Source organism: Aythya marila (genome assembly GCF_965140915.1).
Source record: "Aythya marila genome assembly, chromosome: Z".
NCBI lineage: Eukaryota > Metazoa > Chordata > Aves > Anseriformes > Anatidae > Aythya > Aythya marila.
In genome coordinates this window covers 8,145,617-8,159,380 of record NC_139080.1, presented here as the reverse complement: position 1 = coordinate 8,159,380, position 13,764 = coordinate 8,145,617, and the positions used below count along the sequence as shown (strand labels likewise).

Below are 13,764 nucleotides of genomic sequence, written 5' to 3'. Positions count from 1 at the left end.
TTGGGGAATCTCTGGTATGGAATGGCTTTAACAGCAGAGAGACTTGCCATCTCTGCAACAAATACATACATTTTGTATATTTAATTTCTCAAAGAATTATCTAACGAAAAGGCCAGTCAGCAGTGGAAAATGTTTCCATTTTTGGAAACATCTTCATTTTTGTTATTGCTAATAGGCTGGAATTCCTATGAAACAAGCTGCTGCTTCTGATGTTTTTGACACTGTTACATGTTTTCAAAGTCTCCTGGTGGCATCAAGCTGTCTCCTTTCCAACAACACAAAGCACATGAGTCTAACAATGAGACCCTCATTGAGATACATCTAGGTCCTCACTCAAGCAAAGCTTCCTTGGCTTTGTTTGGGTTTTATCTATACACAGTAGTTAACAGCAACTGAACAAGATGACAGCATGGATCCTCCTATTAATTTCTTGGGTTTGGGAACAAAGAAATTAGGTGTTATTTAGTTGTCACGGAGACATATTTACATATAGTTATTATGCTGGGATGAAATCAGATACAGACTATACCGCATGAAGAATGAAGAATGCTTTGAAACATTTGCAACACAGAGCTATTGAGACAGACACTGTCCCAGTCCAGTCACCTGGGATTAAATTGCAGCCCAGTCCCATCGCTTCATTGCTGATTTTCTTCAGCCACCAGAAACACTGTCTTTGGCCGAGTAAGGGGAATCAGGACAGCTGCTGCCTCCCCTCTATTGACCAGGAAGACTTTGGAGAGATGAAGGATGCTACTGGGGTAGGGAACCCTCCTCGTTAAGCATCCTTCCGTCTCTCTTTCTAATGAGGCACGAACAGTTCCTGGTTTATGTGTGGGTGTGTGTCTGTGTGGTGTGGCTCTAGCCAGGGGCCTAAGTAGAAAAGGCAGAAGCCAGAGAATTGCAGAGCTGAATCTTTTTGAGGGTCTACAGCACAAAGGAGAGGCTACAACCACAGCTGACGCCCCCTTCCCCACGCAGTTACCTGTGCTAGTGCTTTGTATCCAGTGTTTCCCATAACCCTTCAGTAGGGACGATTAGCATCCTTTGGCCTCTTCAGCTGCACCTTCAGCCTTTTCATGCCAATCTGGAAGCCATTCATAGCCTGGATGGCAGCTTGGGCACTGGCAGGATTGTCAAAACTCACAAAACCTGTCAAAACATGAGGCAAGGTAGAGGGTTTAATGAGCAGAATGGAGCCAAGGCACGTACATGCAACGACCACTGAGAATGAACATGGGGAAGGGGGTGAGGGTGGCAGGAGGTGAGGAGTGAGCAGGTAGGAGGGTGGGTGGGTGGGCTGGAAAGTGAGGAGAGGATGGTTGCCAATGGGGGACGGAGGGTAGGAGGGGTTGTTACAGATTGGTGTCCCAGGACACTGTGCCTGGTCTGAGTGCCAGTTCAGACATGAGACTATGTGAAGCATGGGGATACAAAGGCTGGTGCCACAGTACCAGCACATGGAAGATTTGGGTCGCCCTAGAGCAGACATGGTGCATGGTCTCAAGGCACTTGTTCTCTGTCTTGTTCTTTTCTTCCCCCGCTGTGACTGGGTAACATCCTTTTCTAGACCCTCCTTCACTCCCCAACATAACCTTTCCTTGCCTTCCAATATTCAAAATGAAGGGAACCTGATATACCTGCTGCTACCTCCTTATTATGGCAATATAAGCAAAATGTGAATTTAATAAGCTCTCCATTATGGTATTCATTGGCACGAATAGTTTGATTGTTGGCCACTTAAGAATATGAGGAGCTTTATTAACTGGCAATTACTGCAGACCTTTACTTTATGTTGATGCTGCAGCTGAGAAATATGAACACTAGTGCTTTCCTAACATGGTTTCTGTAAGTAGTTTCATTCCTTGCCAGCACACCATCTAATCAGCCATGGACTCCATCCAGCAATAGAAGCACCCATAGTGATTGAATAAGGATAATATGGGCCACCCATTCTTTGTCTCAGTGGAAGAGGATCAGAAGAGGCAAAATAGCTCAGAACCAAGCTAGATGCAGTGCATCTAACTCATTCAGCTGTGAGGAATATTTTTCTTTTTGTTTTTCCTTTTTTTTTTTTTTTTTGTCTTTTTCTTTTTTTTTTTTTTTTTCCTTATGCTAGCTCCAGGAGGAGACCTCATTCGCACATACTGTACCTGACTTTAGCTAGAGTGACCAGGAGACTGAGCTATGACTAAGGCAGGGAGCCATCATATTGTACAAGAATTGCCTGTGCTACCTTTGCCAGAAATGTCCCTGTGTGCCAAAAATATTTCTGAGCAAAAACTGTAGGTAAGTCTAGTCTGGACAAGCCTGCAGTCCAGACAAAGCCATCTGTTTTCCCACCCCTGCAAAGCTCTGGCAGCACAAACCAGCCCCAGGAACCCAGTGTCTCTCAACAGACAGGCTGAAATGAAGAGACAGCTTTGGAGCCCCTCAAAAAGATAATGCTGAGCATTTGCTGCCAGGTATACACCTGCTCCTGACAACAGCACCGGGCATGGTTTACAGCCTTGGGCTGTTCCGTGACTGCATTCAGCAGCACCTCCTCTCTGGTCTAGTTCGTCCTCGAAAGCAAGGCTCGCACATGACAGAGGGTGGCTTTCATTTGGAAAAGACATGCACACACACGAACACGCACGTATACAGAAACACACCACCTCACTCTGGCATTAAAGCTGTACTCCCTGCCTTTGGCTAATAACAAAGGTTTATGAGAGGTCATAAAGCATATGATCTCAGCCTCAATGTGAGACAACAGGTTTATTAAGTGTGGCAGATGTGGTTTTTAGAGGGAGGCCCATGAAATAAATAGGCTTCCCTCCTCATCCTCCCCTCTTGAAGCTGAGGCTCCAAGTAACTGGCTCTCCACACAGTTATCCTGCCAGCCACCTGGATGAGGAGGAACCAACACTGCAGCTCTGAAGGTGTGAGCAGAAGTGTTGCTCAAACCTCACGGCAGTCATCAATCTCTAAACAGAAAACTAGAGAGTTGTGATGAGTAATGAGCTGAAGTATTATTAAATGGCAGTAGATCTGCATCTGCAATCACCTCTTAGCCAGTAAGCACCTGGTAATGTTCCCAGTTTACATTTCACTAGTTGAATAATCTATCATTCAACAAGGTCCTGTGATTTGATCTCAGCAAAGGAATAAACTAAGCACTTCCTGATTTCACCTGAGTTGATTCAGTCTTTAAATACTTCTGGAAGCTCCCTTGGAAATGCTTTACTTGATCTTCAACTTGAAATTTGCAGTCTAGCTACCTCTTGTCCTTGAATATAGCTGCAGTGAAAGACATTTCTTTTTAAAATCACCTCTGGACTGTTAATACTGCGGTCCAAGACCCATCAGCTCTAATAGTAAACTCAAACTGTGCCAGGGAAGTTCAGAGAAACTGAACCCCAATCATCTCTACCACTGAATTTTTAGAAAGGTTCTTGACATAGTTTGGCTTATGCCTAACTCCAAACAATTCCTGGATGCAGTGTGAGTATTAGCACACGACAGAAGCTGTTTTCAGTAGTTAGCTTGGAGGTTGCCATGATATTCTGGAAAGTAACAGGATTTAATAGTTTGGGTGTGGGCCATCCTGTGCCAGCTGGCACCAGTGCTCGAGAAAAGTGCCAGGTGCATTTTCTTTACTAATACAGACACAGCTACCAAATATCAAAGCTGAGTTGGCTGCAGCTGCACAATTGCTTATATCATGTTGTTGGAGAACCTTGACTGTGAACTTTGATTTCTACTCCTGTGACTGGTCCTGTTGCAATGTACCTCCTACTGGCTGAACACATACATTTAGAGTGTGTCTACACATGCATCCATTTGTGAGCAAATCACCTTGGTATCCTAAAAGAATCAATGGAGGTTTAGCCAATACAGCCAGTGGAGTGTAGAATGCAATTTGTCTTTTTTTCTTTTCTTTTTTTTTTTTTTTTTTGGGTGGGGGAAAGGGGACGGGGGAGGGCATAGCTAGCTGTGACCAAATGAATCACACTGTACATCCCACTGACTGTTTAGCTGCTGTTCTGCAGCTGGGACTCACATCTCAAGCTAAGAATGTGTTAACTGGCTAGTGCCTATATGGGTCATTCCTCAAAGTGGTGTTAATTGCCAAATCAAAATCCTTATGTATACAAGCTCCACCAGAAATACTGCCAAGTGTGATAGAAGTCTACTATTTCTCTACTTTTGCCAAGACAAGACCTTTAATTGGGTGGTAAGTCCTGGTACTGGGATGTTGATACAGTTGGACCCCTGCAAAAACCCTGCCTTTAGATAAGCTCACAAAACCACTACAGTTTTAACAAACATTTTGCTTTTAAGACAGAATTCTAAGGCCATTTCCTCATTCTGTGCAAAGCTGTAAATAATACAGCATTTTAACAAATGGGACTAATAAGAGAGATCAGAAGTGCATTTGCTCACTATATTTCATTTAGACCAGATAATGAAGCTGGGAGTTGTACTTTGATGCTATTGGTATATCAGTTGCCCACAGATCTGGACTGGATTTGGATTATTTATTTTATTCTCCTTAGTTGTCCTGGTATCCACTGCTGTAATACTAGAAATCACTACTGCCTAGCTGCTGAGGGTGCAGGGGCTGTGTTGGGTGGGCTGTGAAGAGAGAAGGAGGAGGGCAAATGCCAATAATTGCACATTTTCCTTGTAAGCACATCCTAGGGACAGAGCAGCTAATGTCTCTATCTTCATTTTACTGTTATAGTTTCAGGGGGCTTGATATGCACAGAAGTTGTTGATGCATTCAGCTCTCCCCCTTCCTGTTATTTATGTGGAGTTGTATTTCACATTGTTGAAGTTATTTGGATGGACTCCAAAAAGAAGAAGAGCTATGGCTTATTCTGAGAGCTGAGATTTCACAATGATAAGGGATAAGCAGATAGACAAGCCATGCTAACAATATATTCCTTTCTCTTTGCAGGTCAAATATCTACTGATAGATTATATGACTTTTTTTTTTTTTTTTTTTTTTTTTTTGTTATGTGCACTATTGACAGCTAACCAGCTTTGTTACTCTTCTGGTGCTATGCCAGATTTAAACATGTATGACTAAGGACAGAATGAGTGTACCTGGAAAATTGCTTACATGCTTGCCTTCTGAATAGCTTTAATTCTCGAGTTCATAACTATGGGGCACAAAGAATGATGCTTGCACTTCCATTGCCCAAGAAGCTATCTGTTTTGAACAGTACCTCTGCATTGTCATCTACGCTCTTGAAGGACAAAAGAGAAAGGGAGAGGTTAAAAAACTCATAGTTGTTTCTGTGCATCAGTTAATTAATAATCAGAGAAATATATGTCCTGGTCTAAGATGGTTGGTAGGAGGACAGGATTTTGTGATAAATCTATTTTATTTATTTATTTATTTATTTATTTTTTCTTCCTTTTCCCAAGGATTATGTAAAAAGGCTGCTCTAATAAATGATTTATCAAAGCACCAAAGAATCAAGAAATGTGCTGGGATTGCAGCTCAGGGCATCTAATCTTCCTGAGTCTGCACAGCAACTTCCAGGAAGGTACTGAGATTAGAGTCCACGGCTTCTCCTGTCCTGCTCTTTTCCTACATAACTTTTACTACAGGTAGAAACAGGGGTAATGTCCTGAAGGGAGCTTTAGTTTAACTCATTTTTTCCACAGGAAATCTTGGTAGTGCGGCTTGCTGAAGGAGCTTCACGCCTTCCTCATGACACTAGCACGATCATCATTGGCTTTATGTAGCTGATATTACTCACTGGTTGATTTTCTATTTTAATAGGCTGAGAAGATAAAGAAGGGAATTTGCAATCTATCTCAGAGTGCATTTGAAGACTGTTTTGCAACTGTAAACTCTTCATTCACAGCGAGTAGTGTCTCTGCATGGCCATGAATTAGTTTGTGCTCTAAGTACAGGCCTGAATGAGCACATCGTTAGGTTCCCATGGATCCCTAATTGGCCTTTGTGAGATTTCTGTTTCTCTTTGCGTGCTGCAAGGAGAATTAGCAGTTAATGTGCAAAACAGGCTTTTGATGATCTGCTACCAGGTTGGAATAATATGCTGCTTTTCTTCAGAAGAAACCTTTCTCTGGATGCAGCTCAAAGCTTGGTAACTACACTGAGCATCCCCAAAATTAAAAGTCAAGACCATGGTCAGTGACAGGACCAGATGCAAACTTTTGATCTAGAGTCCTGAACTGAGGGCAGACAGTCCTATAGCAGGTCCACTTATATAAGTAGGCTGGTCTCAGGCAGTAGAAAGGAAAACAGGAACCTCAAAGAAACAAATACTTAAATTGTCCTAAAACTAGGAAGAATTATTGGATATATACGCCATGTGCTTGCTGCACAAAACTAGTATCTCAGTGATACACTTCATAAGAGATTGCAACGGAAATACAGACATTGGTGCTTATTGGCTTGTTTTTGGCCACAGATGCACTACTCTGGTTCTGGCTGTCAGTCTATTTCTCTGACTGCCACGAGGGATCTTTTCCTAGCACGTCTTGATGCTTCAGTTAAGAATGTCACAAAGGATCTCATTCTTCTGAACTCTTTTGCCTTGTCATTCAACCCGTTTCTCAGCAAAGAAAAATAAGAGTTAGAAAAGAGGAAATATAAAAATAAAAAAAGGAGGAAAATACTGTGGTCTCCAAGATCTGCCTCAGCCTGTGGAAGGTAAATTCCTGTGATGTGAAAGAGAAGAAACATGATGCACATAGCCCGGGTGCCAGTGCAGAAGTCCATGCCCCTTGCTTCTCTTGCACTCAAAGTGTTGCTACCCAGAAGATAGGAGGGGGCCTGGACCAGACTATTAAGATGGGGGAAGCTGCAGAAAACACTGGAAATTAGTTAGACCAATGGTCCTGATCTTTTCCATCTCCCAGATACTTGTGTTAGTAGTTAAGGAATCACATATTAATATAATTGGCTATTAATGTCATTGTCCCATCAGAGCTTAGGTTCCTCGCTTTTGTTACTAACCAGTGAAGGGGTAGTTCTAGGAATGGCAAGGAGGCATTTTCTGGTGGGAAGGCAACTACTAGTTTAGTTAACTAGTTTAGTTAACTAGTGATTGAGGTGCTCAAATCACTGGGGCCTTCTCTGGGGAAAGGGTGTTGGGGAGGAGATCCTACCCTTCTCTCCTTACTGGGAACTGACCTGCTACCCTGCAGTTCTTCACTACCTCAGTACATTTCATTTCTAAGACTGTTCAGTTTCTCTTTTCCCATGTTTATTAGTCTTATCAGAGAATGGAGGCTTTCCTTTAATTGCCTTGCAAGGTCTTTACCTTGCTATGTTCTTTACACAATGTACTAGCTGCTGTCTTGCAATTTTTTTAGTGCTGTAAAGAATTTCAGGATACAATCTGTATGTAAGTAGCTTTATAATGTATGTGTGCATTGGAAGGTATTGTATTGTAAGGTGATTTATGGGTACTGGAATACTCAATAAAGGAGTATGTCTGCAGATCAAGGGCATAGCACTTCAGCTGTTTTCCAGTGTCTAAGAGTGTTGGATGACTTTTTGGAATATTTAACCTTCCACTGATGTTTAATCATGTCCAAGTGAGATCTGTCTATCCAGTTATCCAATCCATCCATCCATCCATCCATCCATCCATCCATCCATCCATCCATCCATCCATCCATCCATCATCCATCCATCCATCCACCCATTTTGTAATGTATGAACAGCTATTAAACGATGACTATGCTAAAAAACTACTATTAAATATTTCAAATCTGTGGGATAATTGGAACCCCAGAATATTCAAAGAATTGGTTAAGAAATTTGCTGAAGCATTTACGTTCATTTTAGATATTTATGGAATATTAAAAAAGCTTCAAAGTGCTCCAGAAAAAATCTATTCTTAATTTTCAAGGAAGTAAACCAGATGACAGGGTAAACTTAGTTAATATTTCATAAGCCTAAGTAAAACTATGAAAATCTTGATAAGAGATAATATGATAAAAAAAAAAAATGGTGTACAATTAATACTAATCAGTTTGGTTTCATGGAAAATAGAATCTATCAAATGAATCTGATTTCAGGATATTGCAAGTTTGGTTAATAAAGTAAGTTTTCATAGAGTTTATTTAAACCCTTCTAGAGAATTTGACAGATTTTTTTATTATTATTATTATTTTTTACAGAAAAGGAAAGCAGCCCATATTAAACTTCTAAAAAATTGGATAACTGATATATCACCGAAAAAAACTGTAAATTGTGACTTATAATATTGAGGAGTTTTTAGTAGGCTCCTCCAGGAGCATGCTGAAATCTCTGTGCTATTCAGTTTCTCTAAACTACCTGGAAGATATCTAAAGTAATTACTGGTAAAATTTCCCAGTCATACCAGAAGTGGTAAATAATGACAGAAGTAAGTCAGGCTGACCTGGGTCACTGTGTAGGCTGGATTCAGTCAGAGAGTGTTCATTTTAACCCAACAAAATGCAAAATTAAGTATCCATGGGAAAAAGCAGGTGGGTAGCTCAAAAAAAAAAAAAAAAAAAAAAAAAAGAATTCTACAATAGAAAACTACTTATAACAAGAACATAAGAATCTTGGTAAAAGCCAAATATACGAGCTCTCAGGATTACACTGAAATACTTATAGGGCTTGGTACATTCTCTGGGTAAAGCCAGTCCCTGGGGAGCATCCTCTAGAAATAGTGAGGTGATGCTACCTATGAATATGGTTCATGAAAGATCCGTATTGTAATTCTACATTTAGTTCAGGTGATCTCTCTAAAAAAAAGAGTCTAAGAATTATGCAGAACTGCAAGAATAATTCTAGGTCTGAAAAACTAACAAGAGTTGCCACAGTTTATTGAAAAGAAGGTTAAACAGTCTTCCAATCATAGTCTATAAATAATTTCTAATAGAATGTTTTGTTTTGTTTTAATACAGAAAAAAAAATAGTTTGATGATTTCCACTGGATGGAAGCAGACGTTTGACAAATTTAAAATGGAAATAAGACACTGAGTCTGCATTTTTTAAATAGTAAAGGTAATTAACTATTTTGGAACATCTTGTTTAGCAATAGGGGTGGAGCACCTATCACATGAAATCTTGATTAAGAGATTTTATAAAAGGGATGCTATGACTCAAGCAGAAGGTTTGAACCTGTCACATGAGCCAAGGTATCTAGCATATGTTATTTTGGAGTTCAGTCCAAAGGATCAGAACAGTCCCTTCTGATACTTCACGCCTATCTGTCTGTCTATCTATTGTTCATTTCACTTTTCAGATATTTAGAAAATCAGTTCTTGCCTACTAATCTGGCATGGACTGCAGTAACTGTCATGACAGAGGTGACAATTGATGTTAATGCCTTACAATAAATGGCCCCAAAGTGTGGGCTGTGGACCACTGAGACAGCTGACTGGTACTCGTTCTTCATCTTACTTCCAGCTGAGAGAAACTGAACAGATGGGAAGGGGAGATTAAATGAAGAGTGAAAGTAGATGGCATGATTAACTTTCTCTAAAGGTCAGAACGCCCAGTGCAGAAGGTAGCTAGAAATACATGAACGTCTTCCTGATGTCACCTTCCCATCTTCCCATGCATGCAACTACTTCCATACAGTGAGGCAGTGTGAGCTTGAATGTACAGAGAAGTGGTCCCTGGTATTGTGCATAGTCAGTTGGGTGCTCCCCAGATACTGTTTCAAAAAAACAGTTACTGAAGTTTCAGGGCTGTAGATGCTGACCCTGAATATGGTGGTGCTAACCAAGAATGACTTTTATTTCTGTTATTCTTCTCTTTTGTGATCTGTTCTTTCATATAGAAATTACTGACATGACTCCATTGAAAGCACATGATTAACAATCAAGATTAGACCAAAATTTGGACAGTTTATATTACTGCATGGTCTGATCTGGGGTTTTGACTCACATACATCTGCAACCAAGGCACCTGATCAGGAACAATGTTTTCTAAAAAGAGGAAAAGAAGAAGCAAAAATCTGATATAGAAAACCACAATAGATTTTTCATCCTAAGAGTAGAGGTAACGCTAAAAACTTCTCTTATTCTCTTATTTTTCGTGTAAACAACTTCTATAAAGGATGAGCAACTATTTGTCTAGTACTGCAGACTGTGGGCCTACCCATTTTGCTAAGTAGGAGTTGAAGTCATCCAATGAATGGATGGAAGAAGTGAAGGATTCAGGCTCCATCCAGTCTTTGGAGACCCCATGAATAAAATGTTGGTCCAATATACATACATGTACACTGTGAACAAGAAGCACTGCAATTCATCTCACTAACTAACACATAGTGTCATGTTTCAACTTAGCTGATAAATATCTTTCTCATAAGGAACAAGCTAGCCAGCAAGGAAACACCTACAGATAAGTGAATGTTATTTGTTTCTTTCTTGGGTGGAGGGAAATCTTGAATTGCTTTCTGAGCCTTCCTTGTGAATTTCTGAGGTCATGATGTGTCAGCATAGGTTTTATGGGCAAAGTACATAGTTGGAAAAAGTGAACGAACTTTTCAGGAGGCAAGTTCTGCTGGTGTAAAACTAGAAGAAAAGAATTAACTTAGTATAGGTTTTATGCAAGCTATGAGTGGGATCTAAGTAGATGCTAATTTAAAGATGCATCCAAGGCTAGGCTGGCTGGGGCCTGGTCTTGTGGAAGGTGTCCCTGTGCATGACATGGGGTTTGGGACTAGATTATATTTAAGGTCCCTTCCAACCCAAATCATTCTGTGATTCTATGAGTCTGTGAGTGTTGCTGAATCAAGATGGTTATTTTTACATCAGTTTTGTTGGAGTTGTACCATATAAACAAGATGAAAGTAACTACTGAAGCTCCCATCAGAGGTGTTGCACTCCATTTCTCATCTTAATCTTCATTTCTTTGATGCCATGTTCTCTCTTGGAACCCACTGAATTTGCAGATTCTTGATAAAGAAGCTATATATGAATATTGCAGCTACTGAAAAAAACACCCATCCTCCTTCATCTACAAGACACAGTCACCATAAAATCACCCACTGGTCGACAGTATTTCATGGTGGGAAGGAAAATTTCTTCCTGGGTTAATTAAAGAAAAAAAAAAATCAAAACCAAAAAGAAACAGACCAGGAAGGTGCAATACAAATTGCACTAATGACTATTTTTTATCAGTTCTCTCCTGTCCTAGGGACTCTCTGAAATAGATCTGTTCTGTGTGTAGCAATGTACAGAATGGGAATCTTGCTCCTTGCTAATCATTACTTAGATAGCAAACTAACCATCTCTCCCCTTTATGTCATGGCATATCTGACACCTCATTATAGGTAGGTTAGGGCAACCTAATAGGTATAAAAGGACTAGAAGCTTCTCTTGTTGGACAGTCCAGAAGTTTCTGTTCAGAAGGCAGAAATAGTGATGAATAGCTTTTGGCCATGTTTTTCAAACCAATACATTACTTTTTATGGAGGCCACTGTGTGAAAAACAGCTAACAAAACTAAAAGTGAAATCAACAGGGAAAAAAAAACAAACAACCTCCTCATATTCGGTGACTCATTTGGAAGAAAAAGAAAAGAGAAGATCTCTTAATATTTAGATCAGTAGGTTGTGAACTGGCACTGAACCATGCTGTGTATCAACAGGCAAAAGGAAAGAGTTATACATTTTAAGCTGTAAGATAAGGTACTGATCCAGATCCAACTGTTAGATCTGTGGTCCTTTCAGTGCCAGTGTAAGACCTCTGCATTTTTGATTACCTTCAACGGACAGAGATGATCAGCTAGCTTCTTTTGTCATTAACATCAATGAGAATTAGACACCTTCATGTTATATCGTAGCTGCTGCGAAGTTCCTCTGGGTCTGCCAGCAAAGCATTTACCACTAATGGCCTTCAAATGAGTATCCTGAATCCTGGAGATCTCTGTGAAGCCTTGTGAAAAGCTTTCTGCAGTCCCTCTGAAGAATTATATTCAGTCTGTGGGATCTGAGATGTATCATTGATTGCCCAAAGCATGATCTAATTCTGGCTTTTGGGGCACCTGCACAATGACCCCTCTGAACTCTTGATCCATCCTTGAGAGGGAGATGGAAAAATACACTTGTATTTTAATTACTGAAATGAGAGGAGTAGAAATATCACTGGAAAACACATTAAGGAAGATGCCTTTGTTTAGGAAACTTAAGATCTAAGAAATGCAGTATGGCTTTTGATAATTTGGACAGGGATCTTAATTTGAAGAAGTGGGGTAAAAATGTAAGTTTCCCCTAAAAATATGGGTCTTGCATTGACTCTTAAAATAAAGAAAGAAAAACTATTCTCTCATAAACATTTTTAAAATCTCAATAACACAAGAATCCTTCAGCAGTCTGTTCAGCCATGTCAGGAGATGCACAATGACAAGGGTAAACACCTTACAATTTCTGGAAACCTTACTGGAGAAGGATTTTAAAGCGTAATTAGGAACCACTCTTTAGAATAGTCATTTCATTTCTCCTTTAAATGGTCAGAACACAAAATCAGATTTGTAGGTTATGTTTGCAAAAAAAATACATGGAGAAAGCCTATCGCCTGTGTAGTCAAAGAAAGCTGCTCTTAGATGTTAGCTCCTCCCTTTTAAAATATCAAATACACCTGTCAAAATATCAAGGGGACTGACACCTGGCTGGTGTAAGAAGGCTGAGTCCCACTGTCTCTAGGTTTTCCATGGTTTACATCACTAGAGGATCTCATCAGTGGTGTGCCCTAGCTGCCATGGAGGCCGAGAGTATTTTGAGCTCTATTAACAAGAGCACAGGCAGTCAAACAGAGAAGTGATTACTCTTCTCTGCTCAGCACTTACTAGATCACATCTGGATACTACATCCAGTTTTGGGCACCCTCCTCTCCCCAAACCTGCCTCCAGCATAGGAAAGACACTAGCAAAGTGAAGTGAGTTTAGCATAGGTCCATCAGGACAGCCAAGGGCTGATGAACTTGCCCTTTGAGAGAGAAATGACATAGTCTCTTCACAGTGGTGTATGGTGGAAGGGCAAGAGACAATGGACAGGAATTGAAATAAGAGAGTTCTAGACTGGATATAAAGAAAAGCTTTTTCACCATGAAGGCCAACAAGTATTGGAGCAGGCTGACCAAATGAATTTCTATCCTTGAAGGTTTTCAAGACTTGACTAGATAAATCCCTGAGCAATTCTGAGATCTGAACCCACAGCTGACCTTGCTTTGGGCAGAAGGCTGGACTCCTCAGGTCCCTGACAGGCTCTGTGAGTCTATTAATAGGCAGAAACATCAATTTCCACAATTTATGATTAATAATCCCCATGACCTTAACAAATTATGATGGATAAACCCCAAATGGAAGTACTGATCATAATTATAAAGCCTTACTTTCTACCTAACACTCATGCTTCCAATGATTATACACTCAGACCTTAGCTAATGAAAGTAGAAAGGATGTTATAGGAACACCTCTTCATGGGGTTTAACACAAAAGCATTTTGACCATAGGCTTCATTTGATTCTGTTCAGAATTTCTTACTCCATCTGGCTTTTACTAACTCATTTACAGAAATCAGCTGCAAGCTAACAACAGGCATTTACTCAGAAAATTCACCTCCTTAACATTAGGCTACAATTTTATAGTCATTTTTGCATCCCTTAGCATCTTAAGCATCCCCAGTTCAGCTGTTTTCATTGGTTTTCATAATCTGCAGACATATTCACTATTGGGGATATATATATATATGTATATATAAATGCATATAAATATATATATATACATATACATATGTAATGCATTACAGAT

The 13,764-nt window shown here is 40.1% G+C and overlaps 1 protein-coding gene across 14 annotated transcripts in view; it reads right to left on the bottom strand.

Moving 5' to 3' along the window:
• Positions 1–1,024: 1,024 nt before the first annotated feature.
• Positions 1,025–13,764, bottom strand: part of CELF4 (CUGBP Elav-like family member 4) — a gene marked incomplete at both ends in the record, with an annotated part of 674,262 nt that continues 661,522 nt past the window's right edge. For all 14 annotated transcript variants that reach the window (XM_082784118.1, XM_082784126.1, XM_082784119.1 and 11 more), the window contains one exon: positions 1,025–1,152. In XM_082784118.1, the coding sequence (XP_082640244.1) occupies positions 1,025–1,152 (128 nt within the window). The remainder of the gene's footprint in view (positions 1,153–13,764) is intronic.